This window comes from Alosa sapidissima, chromosome 22 (genome assembly GCF_018492685.1).
Source record: "Alosa sapidissima isolate fAloSap1 chromosome 22, fAloSap1.pri, whole genome shotgun sequence".
NCBI classification, from domain to species: Eukaryota; Metazoa; Chordata; class Actinopteri; order Clupeiformes; family Clupeidae; genus Alosa; species Alosa sapidissima.
The window spans coordinates 1,420,876-1,445,293 of record NC_055978.1 but is presented as its reverse complement, the minus strand read 5'-3'; the positions used below and the strand labels follow the sequence as shown (position 1 = coordinate 1,445,293).

General features: G+C 39.5%; 1 protein-coding gene and 1 long non-coding RNA gene across 10 annotated transcripts in view; one reads left to right on the top strand and one right to left on the bottom strand.

Annotated features, from left to right (window-relative positions):
- The window catches only part of LOC121696861 (protein unc-80 homolog), a 239,077-nt gene that overhangs the window by 112,785 nt on the left and 101,874 nt on the right, over positions 1-24,418 (top strand). For all 9 annotated transcript variants that reach the window (XM_042077934.1, XM_042077933.1, XM_042077929.1 and 6 more), the window contains 10 exons: positions 2,061-2,242; positions 6,973-7,104; positions 7,210-7,396; positions 8,990-9,118; positions 9,233-9,376; positions 9,850-9,950; positions 14,974-15,060; positions 15,328-15,511; positions 15,666-15,760; positions 18,257-18,346. In XM_042077934.1, the coding sequence (XP_041933868.1) occupies positions 2,061-2,242; positions 6,973-7,104; positions 7,210-7,396; positions 8,990-9,118; positions 9,233-9,376; positions 9,850-9,950; positions 14,974-15,060; positions 15,328-15,511; positions 15,666-15,760; positions 18,257-18,346 (1,331 nt within the window). The remainder of the gene's footprint in view (positions 1-2,060; positions 2,243-6,972; positions 7,105-7,209; positions 7,397-8,989; positions 9,119-9,232; positions 9,377-9,849; positions 9,951-14,973; positions 15,061-15,327; positions 15,512-15,665; positions 15,761-18,256; positions 18,347-24,418) is intronic.
- Positions 1-24,418, bottom strand: part of LOC121696886 — a 29,410-nt gene that overhangs the window by 1,911 nt on the left and 3,081 nt on the right. The window contains exon 2 of the long non-coding RNA XR_006026348.1: positions 7,004-7,136. This is a non-coding gene — a long non-coding RNA (uncharacterized LOC121696886). The remainder of the gene's footprint in view (positions 1-7,003; positions 7,137-24,418) is intronic.

The following is a 24,418-nucleotide window of genomic DNA, read 5'->3' as shown; positions in this document are numbered from 1 at the left end:
AACTAAACCAGTGGCGTCAGCTACAAAAACTAGAGCATGAGCTTGAAGTCGCGAGAATGGTCACCTCCCTCATCAGAGAGCAGCCTTCACCTTCCCAGCCAATCATAGATCCAGGCTACTCTCTGCCTAGAGCACAGACCATCGGCAGCACACTGGCTCCTCCCTCTCTAGTCTCTAGACCACCGCGAGCAGACTACAGGCTCAACACATACTCTACCCTCTATTCAAGCACCTCCACCACATCAACCAGTGACGTCAGATCCGAGTCCATCTGACTCTACACCAACACCAGCCCTGATGTCCAGCCTAGCCCCTGTGTCGATGCACCAGCAAGTCACAGTGTCTGCTGCACAGTATGTAGCCCCCCAGCACAGCTACTTGGGTGAAGTGATTTGCAGGCAGCACCTGAAAATGTATGTATATGCTTACTGTGAGAAAGCCTGTGATAGGAGAGACAAAGTGATGACATCATCGAGTACCGACTCCCCCTCCCCCCATTTTACTTTCCCTCATTTTGCAGTCGTTGCAGTTGTCTCTCTAAACAGTGAATAACAATGTACCCATTTCCTGTGTGCGTAAATGCAGAATAGACCACACACACACACACACACACACACACACACACACACACACACACACACACACACACACACACACACACACACACACACACACTCACATACATATATCAAACATATCAAATGGAAACCTATACAAAACATTGTTGTCAACTCAAGTTACGAAACTGCACTGCAAAAAATTCAATCTAACCAAGTGTTAATAATCTTATATTAAGATCAAAAAATCTATTTGGTATTGTTTTTAGTATGAAAACACTTCCCTAGTGCTCTCTCGAAAGATCATTTTGACTTAATTTAAGAAGACTTTGACTTATTTTAAGGAGTCTTATCAATACAAATTTGCTCAACGCACTGGCAGACAAATTTGCTTGTTTTTAGGACAAATTTGCTTAACGCACTGGCAGACAAATTTGCTTGTTTTCAGGATGAGATGTCTTAATTTAAGAGAAGTTTGACTTAATTTAAGTCAAATGATTTCATGAGAAAGAGCTAGGTTAGTGTCTTTATACTAAAAACAATACCAACTAGTTTTTTTTTATCTTGATATAAGATTAATAACACTTGGTTAGAATTTGTTAGATAAGCAGTTTTTGCAGTGTGTGAAGATTAAAGAAAATAAACAGTGGATCTGTGTCCGTGAATTCTCTGACCGGAAATCGCAATCCATATCTCGCCACTCAGTCAAAACCTTTATCCTGGAGTCCCAACCTCCGTCACACTTACAAAGGGCCTTGTCTCATTTGACATTGTTATTTGTACATGTTGTAATTACACAAATCACAGCATGTAAATAGGAAAATGTTGGAATACTTTTGTCACTATTGGGAGGTGTAGGCTAATGAAGCCGGTCACTTCGAGGCACTTGTGCTAAGCAAGGCTAGCGGTGGGTGCGTCAGACCGAGTAACTACCAGGTAACTACATGCACGGAGATGAGAAGGGTATGTATTGACTTATGGAACTCTGGGGAATACGGTGAATTAGCTAAAGTCCCAAAAAGTCGGCGTGTTCCTTTAAGAACTGTTAACTACAAAGTCCTCCTCTTTTCACCAGCACATAATACTGAGTATGAAGTGTGAGTACATGTGAGTATGAAATCTTGTAGAAATGTGTACATGAAATCAGTAACAAGCGATGCTTATCCAGTACTAATTACCTCATCTTTTAATCTGTTAACAGTTATGTTTAAAGTTATCTCTTTAGGCTAGCCTATTCACTGTAATATACTGTAGTTTTACTGCATTTATTTTATATATGACATTGTTATTTGTGAAGTGACCTTGGGTGCCATGAAATAAGTGAGGGATAATGTACTTGCTTCGTCCTGAAAGGACTTATTTTCCCGATAATGACTGGCGTTCTATACATTATCTGGACCAGTGAATTACAGTAGTAGTTTTGCGATTATATTTATATATTATATTATACTATACTATACTATACTATACTATCTTCCTTAGTCTATTTTCTTTCTCTTGCAGCCGCAATGTTCCTGCTGTGTGCAGTAAAAGTCCCTGATGCTGTGTCAGAGATGATGTTGGCTGAGTTTCAACATCAAGAGGCAGGTCAGCGCATCAGTTCTGTATTGAAATTCCAAACACTCTGGCGCTTCCGTTACCAGGTGTGGCCCCGTATGGAGGAGGGTGCACAGCAAATTTTTAAGGTGATTATTTTTTGTTTTACAATGAACAAGATTACTTAATTAATTTAGTTTCAAGGGGCTTCACACAGTGGGTCTACTTCTACTCTAAGATGTTATTCTGTGTAACCGGTGGTAGATCTAAGTAAGTAAGTATAATTATCACCCGGAGTGAAGAAATACTCTTTTCTGATTGGCTGGCGGGTGGCCTTTAATTCTGAATAACAGGACACCGTTCCATATCAATGCTTATGAATGGTAACTATAACAACCATAGTAGGACGACGGTTGCAGCGCTCTAGAATCTTTGGTTGCAGGCTTCCCAACAATGGAATCAACTGTAAACAAGCTAACTGTCCATGCTAAAGTTGTACAACAAGCTGAACTAGTGAGCTTCTTTTTAAACAGAACTGCGTGTTTCCAGTGTTTACAGTGGCAACCGGGTGATAAGCGGGATAACGGCCTTCGAGGTGTGTCTTGGTGTGACTTGGGCGGAGGTGTGACTTGGGCGGATGCAAGAGGTGTGACTTGGGCGGAGGTGTGACTTGGGCGGAGGCAACTCCCCTCCGCTGCGCGTCTGGGAGTTTTTGCCCCTCGCCCTCGTCCATTAATTCCGTATATAACAGGACACCTCGGCGGCCGTTATCCCTTACGTATATATCTTCCTTTGATCCCGTGAGGGAAATTTGGTCTCTGCATTTATCCCAATCCGTGAATTAGTGAAACACACTCAGCACACAGTGAACACACAGTGAGGTGAAGCACACACTAATCCCGGCGCAGTGAGCTGCCTGCATCAACAGCGGCGCTCGGGGAGCAGTGAGGGGTTAGGTGCCTTGCTCAAGGGCACTTCAGCCGTGCCTACTGGTCGGGGATCGAACCGGCAACCCTCCGGTCACAAGTCCGAAGCGCTAACCAGTAGGCCACGGCTGCCCCCACCATTAATGGTATCCACAATGGTAATCCATTGTCAGTCAATAGTGAAAGTAACAAACTGTGTATAACTGTTTTGTCGTTGACTATGACACCACGTTAAAGTTAGTTTCACTTTGCCTATGAGTTCAAATAATAGACAAGTGCAGATGCGTGTAGGCTATACTCTGCTAGGTTTTAGTAAAGCATGGTTTAGTGGAATACCTGTTCCATATGGTCTAGCGTGCAAGCAGGTTCCTTCAAATTCGCGGTTGACTATCAAAATACTGATGCAGTGTTTGAAGGTGCACTGCTTGCTGTTAAAGGGAATGACAGATGTCATTCTCATTGGTTTAAAGGATGTTACACCCAAAACACACCCATGACTGATTAAGAAACATAAGAGCTGCCTTTTTGCGCCAGGTGCCTGACATTTGATAACAAAACCACCCTGAATGTGGACTGGACAAACCCCTAAATGTATTTACGCTATTCACTAGTGACCATGCGTTTTAGATCGCTAAAATACGGCCTAAGTGTGTGTGAGAGAGAATAATGCGTTCACTTGCGCTCTGTGGCGAGACACGGTTTCCTTGCTTGAAAGGCACCTATTGGGGGACAAGAAGTACACTTTATTTATAATAAATGTATTTATATTATTTATAATTTAAACATACTATTTACATACTATTTATTATTATCATAATAAAATATAAAAAATGAATTATGGAAGTTTAAATTTAAAATAAAAAACTTTGACATTTCAAAATTTCAAAAATTGCTTAAATTACAATCTGCTTAAACCCTTTTCATGCTACTGTTCATGCTAAACAGTTAGTCACTATTTAAATTATAAAAATAATATAATTGGCACCTAGAATACTCTTGGCCCTGAATCTGATCAAACTGGTCTCAAACAGAAAGTAGTTACACCATTTGACATTTCTACTTAAAAGCAAAATTTTCAGGCATTATTATCGACAACCTGACCTTTATGTGAATATTCAAACACAGTTTTTACATTCATTGCAATATTTTATGATTATTATGATTTGTCAATATTTTCAGGAGGTCATACCATTTGACATGTAACCTAAGCTTGCCTGACCATGGCCCAAAACACTATTTTGTTACTTTTAAGAGAGTTACTAACCTTGACTCATAGCAGTTGGGGTCGTCAAGGGTCCTTCTCTGTGACATAATTTTCTGTCACTTGATCATGTGACATAATACTTACAAAATGGCCCCTTAAATTGTGGTTACACCACTTGACATTTCAAGTGTTTGATGTGACAGACATGATTCCCCATATTAATTAAAACATTCAGAACAATGGGGTTTCATTATTTCTATTAAATATATATAAATATAGAAAAGTTCTTGTGCAAGATCATGCCAGATTATTTTAGAAGGGATTTTTCAGCAAGTGTAATGATTTGGTTCATGTTTTTGTGGTTACACCGTATTGACATTTTTACCCAAATTCAGTGAATACTCTCTCAAAATTGAATGAATCCAAAACTAAAACTACTAAGATTAGGGTTTGATGAAAATGATGTTTGAAAATAATTTTCACATTTTAACCATTTTAAATGTATCTAACTGATATGTTACACTCATATGTTCAAATTTTAACAATATTAAATGTATCTAACTCATATGTACACAAAAAATGAGCATCACGTCATTGACTCTTACATTGTTAAATAATAAAAGGGACTTTTGTTTTGAAACAGTTGTGGGCAGAGGAAACAGTTGGCAGGAATCATAGTTTTTTTTTATTTTTTTTATTTTTTTTTTTATTTGCAAACATCATTGACATTACAGAAAATGCAACACTACGACATGCACATGAATACTACATACGACAAACAGACGTACATTACATAAACACATACTGTAACTTAACAAGACATAACATTGACTTGGCTTCCACAAACATAACACAACATAACATTAATAACAGAAAGGCTAAGGATGATTTGCGTCCAGGATGATTACAGATATGATTATCAGGGATGAAATTGATGACCGGAATGAAAAGAAGGGGGGATGGGGGGGGGGGGGTGCGGATGGTAGCTCTAAGAGTGTGAATGAGGTGGTGTTGGGATGGGGGGTGAGGGGTAGTGAGTATGTGAGGATGTATGTGTGTGTGTGTGTGTGTGTGTGTGTGTGTGTGTGCGCATATGTATAAGGCTGGTTTGCTGTTGGGCCAGGAGGAGAGAAGCTGGAACATAGAGAGGGAGAGTTTCAGAGGAGAGGAGTTGTAATTATTCTATTAATGATAAGTATAATAATAGGAATAACTGATTGCCTGGTTGATTGCCTGACTGATTGCCAACCTGGGCACCCATTAATGGCCACAGTTCCACCCAGCCCCTGCAGTTATACTGCGACGAGCTGACAGAGGGGAGGACCTGCGTGCCACCCATCGCCCCAGGCCCCCAGCATATGCACACATCCCCCACTACCACAACCAACCACACCTCGCCCCCAGACCTTCACCCAACACGCCACTCTTGACCTAAATATGTACAGTATGTGAATGGCTAGGTTGAGGGGTCTATCTAGAGTGTAGCATTAAAAGAAGTGGGCATGCATGGAATCATAGTTGATGAAAACATTAGTTGGAAGGCTGGGCAGTTAAATAGTTGCACTGCAAAAACTGCTTATCTAACAAAATCTAACCAAGTGTTATTAATCTTATATCAAGATAAAAAAAAAAAAACTAGTTGGTATTGTTTTCAGTATAAAGAGACTTACCTAGCGCTTTCTTGTGAAATCAATCATTCTTGTGAAATCATTAATTAAAAAAAAAAAACTTATTTTAAGACATCTCATCTTGAAAACAAGCAAATTTGTCTGCCAGTGCGTTAAGCAAATTTGTCCTAAAAACAAGCAAATTTGTCTGCCAGTGCGTTTTTTTGCAAATTTGTCTGCCAGTGCGTTAAGCAAATTTGTCTTGATAAGACTCCTTAAAATAAGTTAAAGTCTTAAAATTAAGTCAAAATGATCTTTTGAGAGGGCGCTAGGTAAGTCTTTTCATACTAAAAACAATACCAAATAGATTTTTTAATCTTAATATAAGATCAATAACACTTGGTTAGAATTTTTTGCAGTGTGGATAGTTTAAATTGTTAAATTATTTCATAGGGAATTATTGTAGTGATAACTTTTATTTTGAAACAGTTGTGGGCAGAGGAAACAGTTAACAGGAGTCATAGTTGATGATAACGGACAGTTGGAATGGCTGAACAGTTAAATATGGAGCTAAATTTCTCTCAATAATATTTGTATATGCGCAGAGGGGGATCCACAAATATTTCTTGATTTGCATGTGTGTTTTGATATCTACAAATAAAAAAAATCATATTTGTAACTCGTATATTGATTTTTACAAAGGGAAAGAGATGAAAGTGTGTAGACAAATTAAATCATAGCCATACGAATGACCAGGGTTATGTGGTTTTATATACATTTTCTTTCTCTAGCAGTTAAGTTAATGTAATGTTAGTTGTGGTACTCCCCCTGGACAAACTTTCACTAAATTTGGAGTACACCCAAAGATCGTTTTAGTGATGGTGAATCAGGGGTGACCCCAAATAGTCAACCATTTGGCAATATGATTCAAGCACCTAGATTCGACTACCAATCCCACAGTCAAATAATTGCAAAATGTAACAAGGATAATTCCATTTTGGTTATATGGATGCTGAAATATTAGGTATATATGTTTACTATTGTCAAGCTAGTCATTTTAGCAATGTTCTATGTGTACAGTTTTATGAAAGCAATAACTTTTGTGTATTTGTGTGCCATTCATATTTTTGTGTGTTTCACAGATTCCACCTCCCAGTATCAACTTCACTTTACCTTCTCCCATCTTGGGTATGCCATGTGTGCCCATGTTTGATCCTCCATGGGTGCCCCAGAACACAGGCAGTGTGCAGGATCCAATCAACGAAGACCAGTCGGTAATCTCACACAGCATCACATTGTATTGTATCTTTCCAAAATAAAAACACAAAAAAACACAATGTCATCATCAGCTGAAGATGTATGTTTGTCTTTATTTGCAGAAGTCATTCTCGGCACGTGCAGTGTCACGTTCTCATCAACGGGCTGAACACATTCTCAAAAATTTGCAGCAGGAGGAGGAAAGAAGGAGGCTGGGCCGGGAGGCATCTATTATCACAGCCATACCCATCTCTCATGAAGCCTGCTATGAGCCCACCTGCAGCCCCCCACCTGAACAGGAGGAAGAGGGTAAACATGCACACCCCCATGCCCACAAAACATTAGGTTTTGTAAATAATAATATATTTTTTGTAATAAAACAAAATTTTGTAAATAACAATAACAATAATCTTTATTTATAGAGTGCTTTTCTAAACAAAGTTACAAAGTGCTTTACATATATAAAATGTCTAAAAGCAATACAAAGAAAACGATATCAACATTGGCAAGAATAGTGGATTTTTTTTTAAAGAAAATATACAATAAGGCAAAACAAAACAAAAACAAATCAAAAATTAAACTTAAACTCTTTTAAGGCTTTGCGGTACAAGTGAGTGTCAGATCTGTTAAAGATCTGAAGATCTGTCCCCTTTAGTATGAAACCAACCTTTTCCTGCCGACCTTAATGTGTGTGTAGGACTAATAGATCACTAGCGTATCAAAAATGTAATTGGGGAAAGGCCATTAAGAGCTTTGAATGTAGGCTAATAATGAGTAAAACTAAAGTCAATTTTCCAGCATAATGGGAGCCAATGTAATAATGCTAAAACAGGAGTGATGTGTTCATACCTTTTGGTCTTATTAAGGAGCCTGGCAGCAGAGTTGTGGACTATTTGAAGCCTACAGTATAAGGACTTTTGAGTAAGGCAGGTGAAAAGGCTTTTACAATAATCCAGGTGTGACGAGATGAAGGCATGTAAGATGGTTTCTGTGTCTTTAAACGATAAATTAAGTCTTATTTTGGAAATATGCCTTAGTTGGTAAAAAGGCTTGACTCTATCCTGTAAGTGCAAAGCACCTAAAAATGGCAACATTTGGGACCCAATGACAAGAATCCTAGCAAACAAATTTTCAGATCGGGGAACGTTCGTTGCTAACGTTCTCTCACGGTCGTTCAGGAAAGTTTTCTTGACAGTGCCAGAGCTTTCCTAAATGTTTAAATCTTTGGTTCCGGCAACGTTCACGGAACATTGTTTGAATCATGTTTAAAACTCGAGCAGAGAAAAATCAGTTCCGGCAGTATAGTTTTGACATTTGCACAAAACTATACCTTTAGAGAATGTTCTGGGAACGTCAGTTAAAGGATAAAAAAATATGTATCCTTAATATAACCATCATGGAATGTTCGCCAGCGGCAGCAGCCATCTTCTTTGTTTTCAAGTACACTGTAGGAGGGAATTCACACGGAACCTTCACAATTCTGTTAAGCCCGCCCACCGACTCTATACACAATGTGATTGGCCTGACCAGAGTTTGGTTTTCCAGCTTGCAAGCCAACAGAGAGTTGCTAGATGACCATGGCTGCCAATTACAATTGCTGCCGCTTGGATGCATCTAGATTTTCTAGGAATGTTTCTACCATATTTCTGAAAAATGGGACCAGTTTTTATTTATGTACGTACATTTTACTCAGCGTCCCCAGTTTTTCGAAATAGGGTTTCATATAGCAGTCTATATTATTTAATCTCTCTTTCTTTCTCTCTCTCTCATTCTCTCTCTCTTTTATGCGTATTTGTGTCCTGTTCAGATCAAATAATGTTTTCTTTTTCCATACTTTTTTACTAACATGTAGAAGCACTCTTTCTCACAAACGCTGTTTCTTCCCTCTTCATTTGTTAACAGAGGAGGTTATAAATCTGGCCTCGCGGCGTCTTTCAGTGAGCCCCTCCTGTGCCTCCTCAAATTCTCATAGGAACTACTCCTTTCGCAGAGGCTCTCTGTGGAGTGTGCGCTCTGCTGTCAGTGCGGAAGGTGAATATTTTATCCATATTCCAATTCCTGATATTACCTGAAAAACCAATGGAACTGTTTTGTGGCAGTCACATTGTTCATTCTATGAAAATCCTGATTTATGCCTTTTTTAAGATGAGGATAATACCACAGAACACACCCCTACACACCATGTTGTACAGCCGCCTCAAGCCGTCTTTCCAGCATGCATTTGTGCTGCTGTTCTGCCTATTGTACACTTAATGGAGGATGGGGAGGTTCGTGAAGATGGAGTTGCAGGTATATGGCAATTTTATATTCTTTGAACCTTTATGCAGTGTATATAATAAAACTGGCAATGCCAAAAAATGCCATTATCTGGTGTAGTTTTTTGACAATACTATATAGCCCAAGCACTGTCTGTAAAAACAGTCATCTGAGCTTATTGATATTTTGTCATTATGAATTCCTAACCACTGCTGTAGTACTACTTGGGGATCAGTTGTATAATCTGTATTATCAACATGATGTAAAAGTAAAAACATAGAGATGCAGAGTTTGTTGTTGTCCGAGGCGATTCCAGTATTTGACCTAAGAATGGTAGGAATGAAATTTGAAATAGCTTTCACAGGTAAAAGGTTCAACATTGACTTTTTTGGCAGTGGGGTCCTGTATCATAAAGTGAACATTTTCCTGTGCTCTTCAGTCTGAATTGTCTCACTCTATCTCTTTATCAATCTGTATGCCAAACTGTCACTCTTTCCCTTTCTTAGTGAGTGCTGTTGCACAGCAGGTGTTGTGGAACTGTTTGATTGAAGACCCTGCTTTAGTGCTTCGACATTTCTTGGAGAAGCTCACTGTTAGCAACAGACAGGTTCCTAAATACTATATTTTTGAGCCAAAAAAACAATAATAATCGCAACCGGTAGTTATTGGGGTTCAAGCAAAATTGCAAGACAGGTTGAAAGTCACAGAGGAAATGGGACAAAGTATGAACACACTCTAAGTTCTAGATGAGTCTATGTTTATCTGGTCAAGAGATTTTTCAAGAAATTTGGTTGGCCATTGACGGCCATGGGTATGCCAGGCATGTTAATAGGAGAAAAAGAAAAAAAGATGCACATTTAAAAGGGTCTAAATTCCAGCGCGGAATTGCGGGTATTGCGAATAAATTATTACTTAGTATTGAGCATAATAATAAAAGTCCCGCAAATCTAGCCATCATAATGCGAGAGATTCCCACACATTTTACCCTGTACCCTGTTTGACATTAATATAATAATGGAGCGGCCTGAATGCGGGACTATTGACGGACCAACTCTGACTTCAATTGAACCCCATGCAGAGACACAAACACGTGCGCGCAGGACCACTTTGGGGGTGCCTCTCTTTTTTTTTATTTGAGACATAGGCCTACTTTTCGTTTGGAGCGGCATGGGTAGGCTATTAAAAGCAGATGTTTAATTTGAGATTTAATTTACGTTTGGACTGTTGAATATATTGCTAAATATCGGGACTGATAACCACTGAAATCTGTGGGGTATTTAATGGCTTACTATTAAGTTTCATAGTGTCGGGAATTTCGATTGCCATCCACTTATTGCGAGATAAGGTATCCGCGCTTTCATTCATTCGTGTGCTGTGCTGCAAGGGAAACCTTATTCCGTATAGCCAAAGATGTCTAAGATAGCCTAAATGTAGTTATTTTTTAAATTATGCATGATTTACTTTTTTATAAAATTCATAGGCTGATGCCTGGCAGCAACAATTGTGTTTAAATGTAGGCTTCAGCCTCTAGCTCAGAAGGGTGCGGCATGCTACTAGCTTGAGAGCAATGAGAGCAACGTGTTGGAGACTCATGGTGTAAATGACTTTTCATTGGCAACAATACCAACCAACAATATAAAATATTAAGAAGAGCTCTTTTATGAGTTAAATTGAAACAGAATTATACTGGCTTTTATTTGTCCAAATCTGAGGCCCGGCTATAAATAGAATCCCTGCCATAATTTGACGATTTAGGTATGCACGTGTGTTTCAGGCATAGTGCAAGCACTAATCTCTGACTGAAAGTGCACAGGACTTGTGCATTTGAGAGCGCTCTCTCGCGGCTGTAGACGTAATGTTTCACGTAGGGTTCATGTCAGTTAATATAAATTAACATTTAAAAACATGTTCAATTATATATTTTTTCATATATAAGTCGCACCTGACTATAAGTCGCAGGACCAGCCAAACTATGAAAAAAAGTGCGACTTATAGTCCGGAAAATACGGTACCTCACTTCCTGTGGGCGGAGGTACATACACCTACCAAATTTGGTGTGTGTAGCTGAAACTATATGCCAACCACAAGACGCAGTGACATAAGGGGGCACTATGGAGTTCCTGGGCCAACGCCCGGAGCCAAGCCTTTATCCCTGTGTATTCACTGCACCAATTGATGTGTGTGCCAAATTTTTGTCAAGTTTTCGCCCATGGGAAGCACCTCTTTTGGCATCACAATTCATCATATATTAGTGCGCACAAAATCCCAAATACCTCACGTCCTGTTTGGCATGGCTAATGCATTGTACATATGCAAGTTGTTCATCTTGGGGAGATATACACACCTACCAAATTTGGTGTGTCTAGCTGAAAGTATATGCCAATCATGGGATCAGTCACCTAAGGGAGCGCTAGCAAGTCCCTGGGCCACACCCGGGGTCAAGCTCTTATACCTAACTGCTTTGCGTGACACCTGATGTGTGTCAAATTTCAAGACTTTTCGTCCATGTTAACCACCTCAAAAAAGGACAAGTACGGCAGAGAAATCCCTAAGCAGAATAACCATAATGATAATAAATATAGCTGCAAGCAGCAATGAGGGGGCCGAGCAGTTGAGCAGGAGTTGTCCTGGCAACGCAATGTTGCTACATTATAAACACACCCAATTAACCCCCCCGTCCCACACACACACATATACACAGATAAACTTCCTCCCCCACACACCCCAATAGCTCCCCACACATACGCACACCTCAAACATCACCAAATGTATTGTGCGTCCTCAGGTTGTAGTCATGAGTCCACATACCAAGTTTGGTGTTGATACAAGAAAGTATTGATAATTATAGCGCCTCTAGTGGTCTAAGGTCACTAAATATATTGAGCGTCTTCAGGATGTCGTCCCGAGTCCATGTACCAAGTTTGGTGTCGATACGAGAAAGTGTTGCAAATTATAGCACCCCTAGTGGTCAAAGGTTGCTACAAGTATTGTGTCTATTTAGGATGTGGTCCTGAATCCATGAACCAAGTTTGGTTTTGAAACGTGAAAGCATTGCTGAGATATGACCTAATCTTCTGTTACTCTAGCACCGCCCTAGTGGTTGAAGGTCACCAAATTTATTTTGTGTCCTCAGGATAAGGTCCCAAGTCCACATACTAAGTTTGGTTTCAATACGTGAAAGCATTGCTGAAATATGAGCCCACTTCCTGTGATTATAGCGCCACATAGTGGTCAAAGGTCAAATTTATTGAGCTTCTTCCTAATTGGGTCCTGAGACCATGTGCTTTTCAATATGGCTCCAAAAAGCAATGCATTTATGAGTCATGGTCTGAAGATCATCTGCGTCAAGTTTCGTGAAAAACAATATGGCGGAAGATCCAACATGCCGGAAATTGACATCATGGGGTGCGTTGAGTTCGGTCTCATCCAAGGATTCCAAATATACCTTAATGTTCAGATAGATAGATAGATAGATACTTTATTGATCCCCAGGGGAAATTCAAGAAATTCAAAATGTGGTGTACGGTAAATGCATAGATGTAATACAAAATTTTAAACGTTTGTGGCGCTAGAGCACTCCAGGTGCAGACATCAAACTTTGTGAAATTAAACATATGCCTGTAACGAATCAATGTGCCAAATTTCTCAACTTTTTACTGTATGGTTCAATGGCAAATGAGCGTTTTGTTATAATAATAATAAGAAGAATATGTAGAATCACTATGGGTTGCCTCGCAGCTTCGCTGCTTGGCCCCCAATAATCCTTCCAAAAACAATAGTGGCTTGCGCCCTTCTGTGCTCGGGCCCTAATAATAATAATCCTTACAAAAACAATAGGGCTTCGCACAAACAATAAGGCTTCGCACCTCAGTGCTCGGGCCCTAATGACGCCAGGTGTAATAGGTCGATCCATTTGTCTTGTAAATCCCCCGCCCGAGTTGGAAAGTGTAAATTACCCAGCTTTCTTGTGGCATTTCACCGAGACACACCCCCTTTTGGTCGGAATTCCGACTGTCCACCTGTGCACCCAGCTGAACATATGAGTTGAAGGCAAAGATGGCTGTGCTCATAATTGCTGAAGTTGAGATGTATTTTCTTTGTATTTGTACTACGTTGGTACACACTTGATTACATTACTGCTTTAATCCGGTCACCAATTTATGCATTGCCCGGTCTTGCTGTGTGTGCAATACAATGTAACGTTTTGTTTTCTAGCTGGTTTGCCAAAGAGGCCAATGTATCTAACAATAACAAGCCTGCTACTGCTAGTGTAAATCATCCCCTAGCTTGTTTTAGATGAGCCACAAGCTTGCTTTCGTTTTCTAGGCAAGCCCCTAGCACTACCAAGGCAGCTGCTGCCCTGGTGGCGTCCATGTTCTTTCCCACAAAGACAAACTGAAAGTGCTACAAGCCAGGCAATTATGTCACGTTCGCACGTACAACTCAAGTAGTCCGAGCCAAATGGATAGCGGCATTAGTGTGCCAAATTTCACTTTTTTATGTCAAACGGTTCATGACATATTAACATGTGGCAGCTATAGCTATAGCATTCTGTCCATACCCACTGTGGACAGAATGTCATGGAATTGAATGTGCCTCCAAGGAATGTCACATTGATTGTGTGCACCAAGTTTGGATAAGATTGGACCTTTACAAGAGAATATATTGGCTATCTTGACAACTGATATTTGATTGACAGGGGTTAATTAGCAAACGTTTCGGCCTGATGGCCTTCGTCAGTGTGTCTCACAGTGTCTACACATGGTCCCCCTCAGGGTTCACTTATTTAGGGATCCACATTACCCCTTCTCTGCTTGGTCTGTATAAGGCCAATTTTGTTCCACTTATTCACCATATTAAACAAGACCTCAACCGTTGGTCCAGTCTCCCACTGTCATTTCTGGGCAGGGGACACTTGAACCGTTTACCATGTTTGCTTACCATGTTTCAGGGGCATTAGGACACTAGGAGAGACATGGTGGTATATGGACTGCTGTCAAGCTTTGATCAGTTAAAAAGTAAATTCCAACCACCCAATTTTGTTGGTATTTTCAGTTATGCAGCATATTGCATCTACCCTCAAACAGTCACAATATGGATACCCAACAACTCCTTCAGAAGACATATTCCTTGACAATACTGACCCCAATACTGATTCCATAGGGAGCGATACAGCTGACACATGTCAATTTATCATTTACTGTTTGTGAACGCATCTACACCTTGCGTCATGTCATCACATCAGTATCTCATGACCCGATTAACATACACATATAGAAATCGGTGTGCTTCTATTTTGTCCCATTTCCTCTGTGACCTTCAACCTGCTCCACCTCTTGCCACTTTTCTTGGACTCCGACAATCACCGGTTGTGTTTGTTGTTGTTATTATTATTATTATTATTATTATTATTATTATTATTATTATTATTAGTAGTAGTAGTAGTAGTAGAAGTAATAGACTATTGGTATTCATTGAATTGGATGTTTTTACTGAAAAATGAATACCTTTAGTCTTATATAATGTTTACTGTTGTTTCTCTAATGTTGTAAGTCACTTTGGATAAAACTGTCCTAAATACCATAACTATGATTAAACTGATAGTCTGTGTCCATGTGGTTGTGTGTCAGGATGAGCTGATATACATGCTGAGAAAGCTCCTGCTTAATATTGGAGATATGCCTGCCCAGACATCACACATTCTTTTCAACTACCTGGTGAGTCTTTCAGTGATTTTTGATGTTTCACTGGTTTTATTTGTATAACCCTTCAACTACTCAAGATGGTGCCCAAGGATTAGTGTGCACAAATCAAATACTATAGGTTTAAGCCCTGATCTTTGTGGAATTCCATGTTACACAGCTAATCATTCAAAACATTCAAAAATACATAACTATAACCCCATAACACCCATCAGACAACAAAAGACAACAAATACAAATAGACTGTCAAAATTTTATGATTTGTGGCTTTTCATTTTCCAGGTGGGCTTGATCATGTATTTTGTGCGCACACCATGTGAATGGGGTATGGATGCCATCTCAGCTACACTGACATTCCTGTGGGAGGTTGTAGGTTATGTGGAGGGACTGTTCTTTAAGGATCTCAAGCAGACCATGAAAAAAGAGCAGTGCGAGGTGAAGTTGCTGGTTACAGCCTCCATGCCAGGTAAACAAATTTGAGAGGATTTTATTTTTTCAATTGTTATATGATATGGTTCTCACAGACATCATTAAATGTGGTTTTATGGCCTGGACTTGCCATTAAAAGGTTCAATTGTAGATGTTCTGATTGTGTCACCTGTTGAAATCTGCCATTACAGGAACTAAGACTTTGGTGGTACATGGACAGAATGAGTGTGACATCCCCACACAATTGCCTGTGCACGAGGACACTCAGTTTGAAGCACTTCTTAAGGTTGGAGGCTAGACTAAGTGATGACGAAGTGATGCACAAAATGTAAAATAATAAATAATATCAGGTGTTATTATGACCGGTGCTAGCCTAGCTAGCAAAGTGTTCATATACTGTGGGTCCCATTTAGAAGTGGCCACTTCATTTGCGCTTTCCGTGATTCACGCTGCGTGAAATGTTTTACAACTTTACGCCACAAGGTGGTTAAGTCCGCTGTAGCTTTGGGCTGCCCATCTTTATGCAAATGAATCCGTTGAACGCAACGCGACTATCCAATGAAAGCACGAGGTTGTAGGTCCTTTGCTGTACCACAACAGTGCCTGTGAAACTTTGGTTCCGCTTACAAGACAAATGAATGTTTTAACGATCTCATCCACTCCAGTAGTCCATAAAACAAACGAAACTAGGATTTGGAGGAATATATTGACTGTTGGTGTTTCTCATGAGGATTTGAGATTGCATTGAGCAAACACACACATGCACGCACATGTGAGAGTAGGGGATGGAGTAGGAGATGAAGACAAATTGACAATCGTGATTTATTTTTATGTTAGGACTTGGCGACGGTCATATGTTTTTACCGCTCTGCGGTACATCTCGTTTTAAACTGGATTGAATTGTTGTGTTTAATTGCACCATTCCTCCTCTGGTGGTAAGGATCTAAATCCAATTCTGCTATGTAATTATGGTGACTCCACAGGGACACTGGAAGTCAGAGTTTGGGTGCTGATAAAGATGTCATATTAAGCTTGATGGTCTTTTGGGCACCCACTGTCGACTTCAAGGCACCTAACCCTAACCCTAGTGTTTTCCTGACAGCGCTACCTTGAAGTCGACGGTGGGGGCCCAAAAGACCATATGATTATGGTTAAGGTTATGGGATTTGGCAGACACTTTTGTCCAAAGCGATATAACTCATATCATAACCCCCACCCCACCCCAAAAAAAAAAAATTGTGTCTGTGGGTGATGAGATTTTCCAACATATGATCAGACAGAGAGATGAACAGTAGCTGACTATTCATTGCTACCACCTCTGAATTCCCACAACATCCAAAGCCAAACGCAGGTACTGTATAGCCACAGAACAATTAAATAGCCATCAAGAAAAGCATCAAGCAAAACAGCAAAAACATGGTGACGCCTACACGGTAGCCTATATATGACCACACAATTGCTTAATTTAGCCTATAACAGCGTGGCGCAGCGGTCAGATATTCCACAAACAGGTCACAACCCTACTCCATAACAAAAAGCAACATGTAACTCACCCATTGCAAGTTCACTCTACAAACTCACTCTACGAACCTTCAGCAAAGTCATTGATGATATATCAATTAAATTCAACTGCTGTTCTCTATGCAGAATATGGCCAATCCACTCAATCGTTCTTGTCCCATGCTAGCCTACTCCTTAGGGTAGGACTTAACGTCAGCATTGCTAGCATCAACGCCAGCAGTAACATTCAAGGTGTTTAAAAATAACTATCCAATTTCATTCATTTGGATTTAGTATCCACCAGTTCTCGTCTTTCTTTTCTCTTTTGTGTGCCACTTTTATGCTTACTAATTGCTGATTGCATTGCTGATTACTATAACTAAGCTACAACACATCCAGAAGTAGCTTCACCATGTAACCTAACCACGAATGACAGAAAGTAAGATCATTGGATAAACACAATTCACATTCCCAGCAGGCCTTGTTCCTTTGAAAAAAATGACAATAAAAAAAGAAATTGAATAAGTTGCAGGTATTTTTTTTACTTCTAAGTCACATTGTATGTTGTAACATCTGAACATAATCACAATACAAAAAAAATACACATACAGTACAAATGGGTCACGATTATTAATAGTTATAGGGCAAGCGAGTGGTACAGCTGTCAATCCCACATAACAAAAAAAAAAAAAAAGATATCCGAGAACTATTGTCAAGATTTACTCTCTCACAATGTTGAGTAATGGGGCCCATGACGGGAAGGGGCCCATTACGGGGGCAGCCGTGGCCTACTGGTTAACGCTTCGGACTTGGAACCGGTTCGAACCCCGACCAGTAAGCATGGCTGAAGTGTCCTTGAGCAAGGCACCTAACCCCTCACTGCTCCCCGAGCGCCGCTGTTGTTGCAGGCAGCTCACTGCGCCGGGATTAGTGTGTGCTTCACCTCACTGTGTGTTCACTGTGTGCTGAGTGTGTTTCACTAATTCACGGATTGGGATAGATAAATGCAGAGACCAAATTTCCCTCACGGGATCAAAAGAGTATATATACACTAAAAGAGTATATATACTTATACTATACTATATTATGTCGGGAGTGTAGTGGATGCTGGGCCCTTAGAAACGTCCTAACCCCCCCCCACGGTGCCCCTATGTTAACCATACCATGATAACAAAAAGTTTGAGATATGTGACTTAATTTGTATGTAGTTTAGTTTGTTCATTGTAGTTTCTTATTCATTTATGGAATTGTTAATTGTATCTATGCTATTGTTTCTCCTCAGGAGTGTCTGGAGTTTTTTAATATCCCAGAGGCACGCTCTGCTCAATACTTCCTCATGGACAAGCGCTGGAACCTCATTCATTATGCAAAGGTCAGAGATGTTTAAATCTTTAAACCTGTAAGGGGAATGTTTTTTAGATGTCCATTATACTGCCAACCTTTTACTACTACTAATAATGACAATGGTCATAATAATAATAATAATAAAAATAATAATAATAATAATATGCCATGTGCTTTTAATTACAATTAGCCACCTTATATGGCACTTCAATTTAATTATTACCTCTAGGCTATTGATACCATTTGTAGCCAACATATTTTTCCTGCAAAGCTAAAATAAATATATTCCAGATGTTCCTATCCCATATAATTGTTTATTCTTAAAAAAATAAGGGCATAGATCGTCTGCTCCTCATCAGAAATCTCATCGGAGATTCTTGATGTCCCCACTTCACAGACTAACAGACGTGTATTCCCGCTAACTCTGTGAGGGCTTAGGGCTGTCCCACTGCGAAATTCTGATGTGCATGTGGGCTCGTTCGCACCCTTTCTGTACTCTTTCCCTAGTCGGCATGTATGCAGACTTTACTTAGGGGAATTACCAACAATTAATAGCATGTGTCATGAAACACAGGGTTACCCAAAGGCACTGCTGGGAAGGATACTTTCAAAACATATTCCTTTACAGAATACAGAATACATGCCCAAAAATGTAATTTGTAACATATTCTGTTGCATTACTCAATCTTGTTTTTGTTATACTTTATTGTTTAAATCAATCATTTATGGACTATAATCCACATGTAGTTTCCACGTTTACATTTTTCCACCCTGTGTATAAATAGTCAAGTAAATAAATATGTTTAAATAATATTGAAAAACCTCCTCCGCCTTGTAAGTGTACAAGTGTGAACTAGAATTGCGGTTCCGAGGAACTGCAAGAGTGGGTTTGATCAGGGGCATGGAACTCGGCCTCATCCAAGGATTCCAACGGTACCTCATTTATGAAAATCGGGCACACGGATCAAAAGTTATCTGCATTAACGCAACATCCAATAAGCTAAAACGCATAAATAACGTGGTTGCTATGCTGGTTGCTAGGGCAATCATGCTGGTTGCTATGATGGTCGCTAGGTTGACATTACAGGGGTGGTTTCTAGGTTGTTGCTAGGGTAATTAAAATGGTTGCTACGCTAAATAACACAGTTGCTATGGTGGTTGCTAGGGTTACAGCCAATCAATAGGGTGATTCAACTTCATGTAGCCGCCTGCAGCCATCTTAAGCTGACTACATAAAGTGATTATTTTAAGAGATACATTTTCAAACCAGAACTGTGTATAGGTCATGGTTAAAAACGTATCAGAATCTTAGAAATAATCATGTAATGCAGCCAGTTTAAGATTTTTTAAGAAGTCAGATTTTTTTAAAGGCAATCAGATTTCTGCTGACTCTCTTCTGGCTGCGGGTAAAGGCCAGCGCCTCCTGAGAGGCCTGAAGGGTCAGTTCTGAGGTTGTTGGCTGCTGGAACCGAAAAATGGACATTTTCTTAAAAGACAATGTGACTGAATGTGACTGAAGTGCGGGCAAAGTTTGCACAGAAAGGTATTTTTCCCACCCTCATCGACCTTGTCATAAACTTGTTTAAATGATCACACGACGCCTCCTTGCTGCTTTGTCGTCTACATCAGCCTTTCTCAAACTTCTTTGACCTGAGGCCCAGTCAAGGCATACTTTCAGGTCATAGGGCCCATCTACATGAACCCACACCCTCCTCCCACCCCCCATCAAATTATAATGATCACAATTATTATTATTTTTATACTATATTGCTATACACGCACTTCAAAACAGTCAATGTTTAAAGTGCTAAGATTGTTCACAAAAGTTTGTGAAAGCATGCACATCAGAGTACTGCTTTACTAATGTAAAATATAATTAGGCCTACAATAGTTTCATTGTTTTTGCATTGTTGCATGATGCTTGCATGAGAAATACTTCTCAAAACAACAGCAATTATATGGGTGCCGTTGTTTTGGGATGTTTCCCTCATGCAAGCATCATACACTGATAGAATATACTATTTAATTACATTTCATTTGAATGCCTGAATGTAAGAATTCAGGAAACACAATACCAGCTTTTGTGAATGGTAAATGGCGGATCAGATCATGCGTAAATCAATGATCTGGAGACCTTTAACTATCTTTAACTAAGACTATAATAGCTTTTGGCTATTTTTGACTTTTTGACTTTTTGACTTTAATACTTAATGCTAGACAGTGTTTTATATAGTCTGTGCTCTGTTTTTTATGGAAGTTGCATAAATCCACGTCGTTCTATTAAATGTAGTTTCATAATTAAATAGCCTTCCAATAAGTTGAAGCTCAGCTTTGCTACCAACGTGCACACGCATGCATTGAATAAACGCTCATACCATGACTTAATTCTATGCCTCTATGTTTGATGACAACAAATGAACAAGTATTTCCTACTAATTGCAGAAACGTTTGTTTTCTTAATACAGTAGCCTAGACTACGTTCAGGTCACATTTGCTCAAAATATGAATGAGTTCATGAACTTTCGTTCAATGAACGCGTTCAGGCATAACACTGGTTATCCGGTCATAAAAAGCAGTGGCTATTGCTAACTCATTCATTTTTAACTCATTAAGCTGTTTTCGGGAGCTTTGTCCTAGAGTGCCAGCAATCTAGACCATTGTTGATGATTTTTGTACAGCCACAGCATATTCTGTGTTATAGCTATGAACACATACAATAGCTCGAGGTTTGACTTTAAGCTCTCGGTGGGTGCAAACCATGTATTTCTACACGCCTCTGTTCCTGAGAAATCCCAAGCTAAACAGTGGCTAGTTTTCATCAAAATGGAGATATAACGTCTTTCATGAAATATGAAGTGTTGCCTGTTACTTACTTGTGTAAACTTTCCGGGAAGTGATCAGCGAGACCTGGCGAGACTGCCACCTAGTGATAGACCCACGAAAATGGCCTGGTTTTGACCTGACGTGCATGCGTCACTGATTCGACCAAAGCGGCAACCGAGTTATGATAAAATGTCCAGATTGTGCGTTTTCATGAGTTTCACGATCGTCATTTCATTTCCATTCATCACAGAGTTCCCAAAATCACATATAAGATGTGTTAGAGTGTCTAGTTTCGTAATTAAAAAAAAAAAAAAAAGAAGCTAAAAACGTAATATTACGTTTTTGGCACTCAACGCATGGGAAGGAAAAACGTAATATTACGTTTTTGGCACTCAATGAGTTAATGCTTAGCATGTTAGCTAACATTAATAGGTTTGTATGTGCTAATGCTTATTTGAATGTTCCCACTGTGGCTTGTGGGGTAACGTTAGAATCTAACTTGTTGACACGTTTAACATTTCTGTTGTTTACTAGTTTATGTAAATCACATAAAACATGAACTGTTCACATACTACTGATAGCCCATTACTGTACTGTGCCCATTCATTAACATACATTAAACATCAGGCGTCCTGTTTACACATTTAACATGTTCTTGTATAGGTTATTAAGCACTACTAAGCGAGACTATGTTGCGCATAAAGCATGAAGTGGGCTCATATTGACAGATATAAGCGAACGTCCCGGTGGACTTTTTTCTTCGAAGTTTTAGATCTGAATGGTGTTGTTTGGATACTAAGTTGTTCGTTTTAAACTGAACTAAAAGTACAAAGCAAGGCGATTGCCACAAACTTCTACCTCTGCTTGCCTAATCTGAATTAACCTCAGCCCGGGCGGAAGATAGCTATGTTTAACTAAGTAGGCTATCACTTGTTCGATTCGCGAGGACAATTTGCAAGGTGTTGTTTGCTTACTTTTTAATCGTGTAGACTGCAACTACCAAGTTGAAATCAAAGTAGCCTACTGTGCATCGATTCCCCTCTCACAGAAGCAGCCTATACATACGCACTTCAAACAAACAAACAAGTGTTTCACAGGGAGCCTACACACCGCTGTCTCGCTATCCGGTGTTATACGGTAACTGGCTTTCATGTTAACTGGCTGGACTGTTTACTTTGCCTCTGGAGTTAACGTAACCGCCCCCTTCTTTTGCAGATGTGGTTATCATGCAAGTAGTTTAATTTAGTAGTGGTTCGAGACCCACGTGGAGTTTATTTAGTTTTATTTATTTGGTGGCATATTCATGGTCCAGCGCATGTAGCCTAGCCTACTACAGACAACCTGACACTTCCAACGCCGACACATCGTGTTGTAAAGCTTTATTAAACAACAAAGTGCAGCATCACAAACATGTCTATTTGAACTTCAGTTAAACAGACGAATCTGCGGCCAGGTATCGGAGGCTAAATCATCAGCTGAACACACCTGTAAGAGAGGGGGGCGGTTACGTTAACTCCAGAGGCAAAGTAAACAGTCCAGCCAGTTAACATGAAAGCCAGTTACCGTATAACACTGGCAAAAGCTTCTTTGGACGCCGCTATTTATGGATTTCCGGCTCCCATTGACTTAAATTGAACACATGTAAACAAAACGTCAATTATGTGCTCAAACTAACGCCGCTGACTTATGAAAACAACCATTTCATTTTGATACGAAACTACATAATTGTACAACATTTATACAACAAAAATCACAGAATTTAGATCAAGTATTGTGGAGAAATCTTATGCAAAGTGTCAACCCCTAACAATGTGCCCATTGCCCAAATTTATGGTCGACTAAATGTCGAATGTCAGAGTAATGACATTGAAAAAGGTACCTTAATGATACACTTCAATTTATAAAAGGTACGAAGTATAAAAAGAAAAACACAATTTATCAGATGGATTACCCAAATAACATTTATTCGAGGGCACATCTATTCCCAGAACTATAATGGGTGTTAAATATTCCACAACCACTAGATGGCAGCATGACACAGCACATAAAGTACACCTACGTGTCGCTGCGACCCGAAGGATGGCGTGGTTGAATATCCACTTCTCCTGCACTTCGGGTCTAATAGTGGTCACGTGTGTTTGTGGTGATTTATTCCATGTATTAACAAAATAATAATGTAACATTAAAGAAATAGCCTACATAGATAAAAAAAACTAAATAATTACACCAAAAAAAGAAAAAAGAAGCTTTATCATTGATATATAAGCTTACTGAAAATCAAATATAGGCCTAGCCTTCAATTGTGTTCCACAGACAATATGTCCTACAGATAATAACAGTAAGAACATAGGCTAACCTAAGTCATGACGACACGGGGGCTTAAGTCTCATGTTGGCCTATGACTACGTAGCCTAGGCTACCAAGCACGTCTGATTCTGCGACAGTGAAATAGCTCCAATATTAATTGTGTCGCCAATGAATATATGCTAACATGAATCTCATCAGTCATCAAACATCAATGTGAATCCACCTAACACTGCAGGGAACCATGTTATTGTCAATCAGCACTCTGCCACGCTAAATCAGACCCTGCTTATGTTCGTGCAGAGCAGAACAGACATTTGTAGATATGATTCAGGACCTGTTAAGAGAGATTGGCAGCTCAGTCTCCCTCATACTAGTCCCTACGATGAACGATGTAATAGCATAGTGCTGCTGCTTCTGATGTGCAAGACAAGACAGGGTATATATTCATAATGTGACAGGCAGCATGTATTTATCATTATGTTACAACCTCTGCACAACTACTATTGATGTTAGAAGAACAAAACAATACATCTTCAAATGTTCATTGTTTATTACACGTGTTATAAAAACAAAATCCTTGTCTGCTTTCTGTGTTTTTGCATGCACCTGTCAACAGGGGTGTAAAGACGTATTTGTTCACCATGCACTTAGGCTGTTCTGAGTTATTGTTTGTATGTTATAGTATTTGTTGATTTCCATTTATTGCCCATTGATATTGCATGCACATTATTGTTTATTATTGCTATTCTCCTTATTAATGTAGTGTCACCAACATTTAAAATAATACAACTGACATTGTTATTCATAGCCATATTTATTCTGCTCTTATAATACAGTGCACATATTTATATTTCATTTATACTACTCTAAACCACCTTCTGAAAATCAACTGTATAGTACTGTTTCACTGCACCATATTTCTTGACCTGTCTCACCACCTTACTTACAACACTTTGAAGGGCCAAAAACA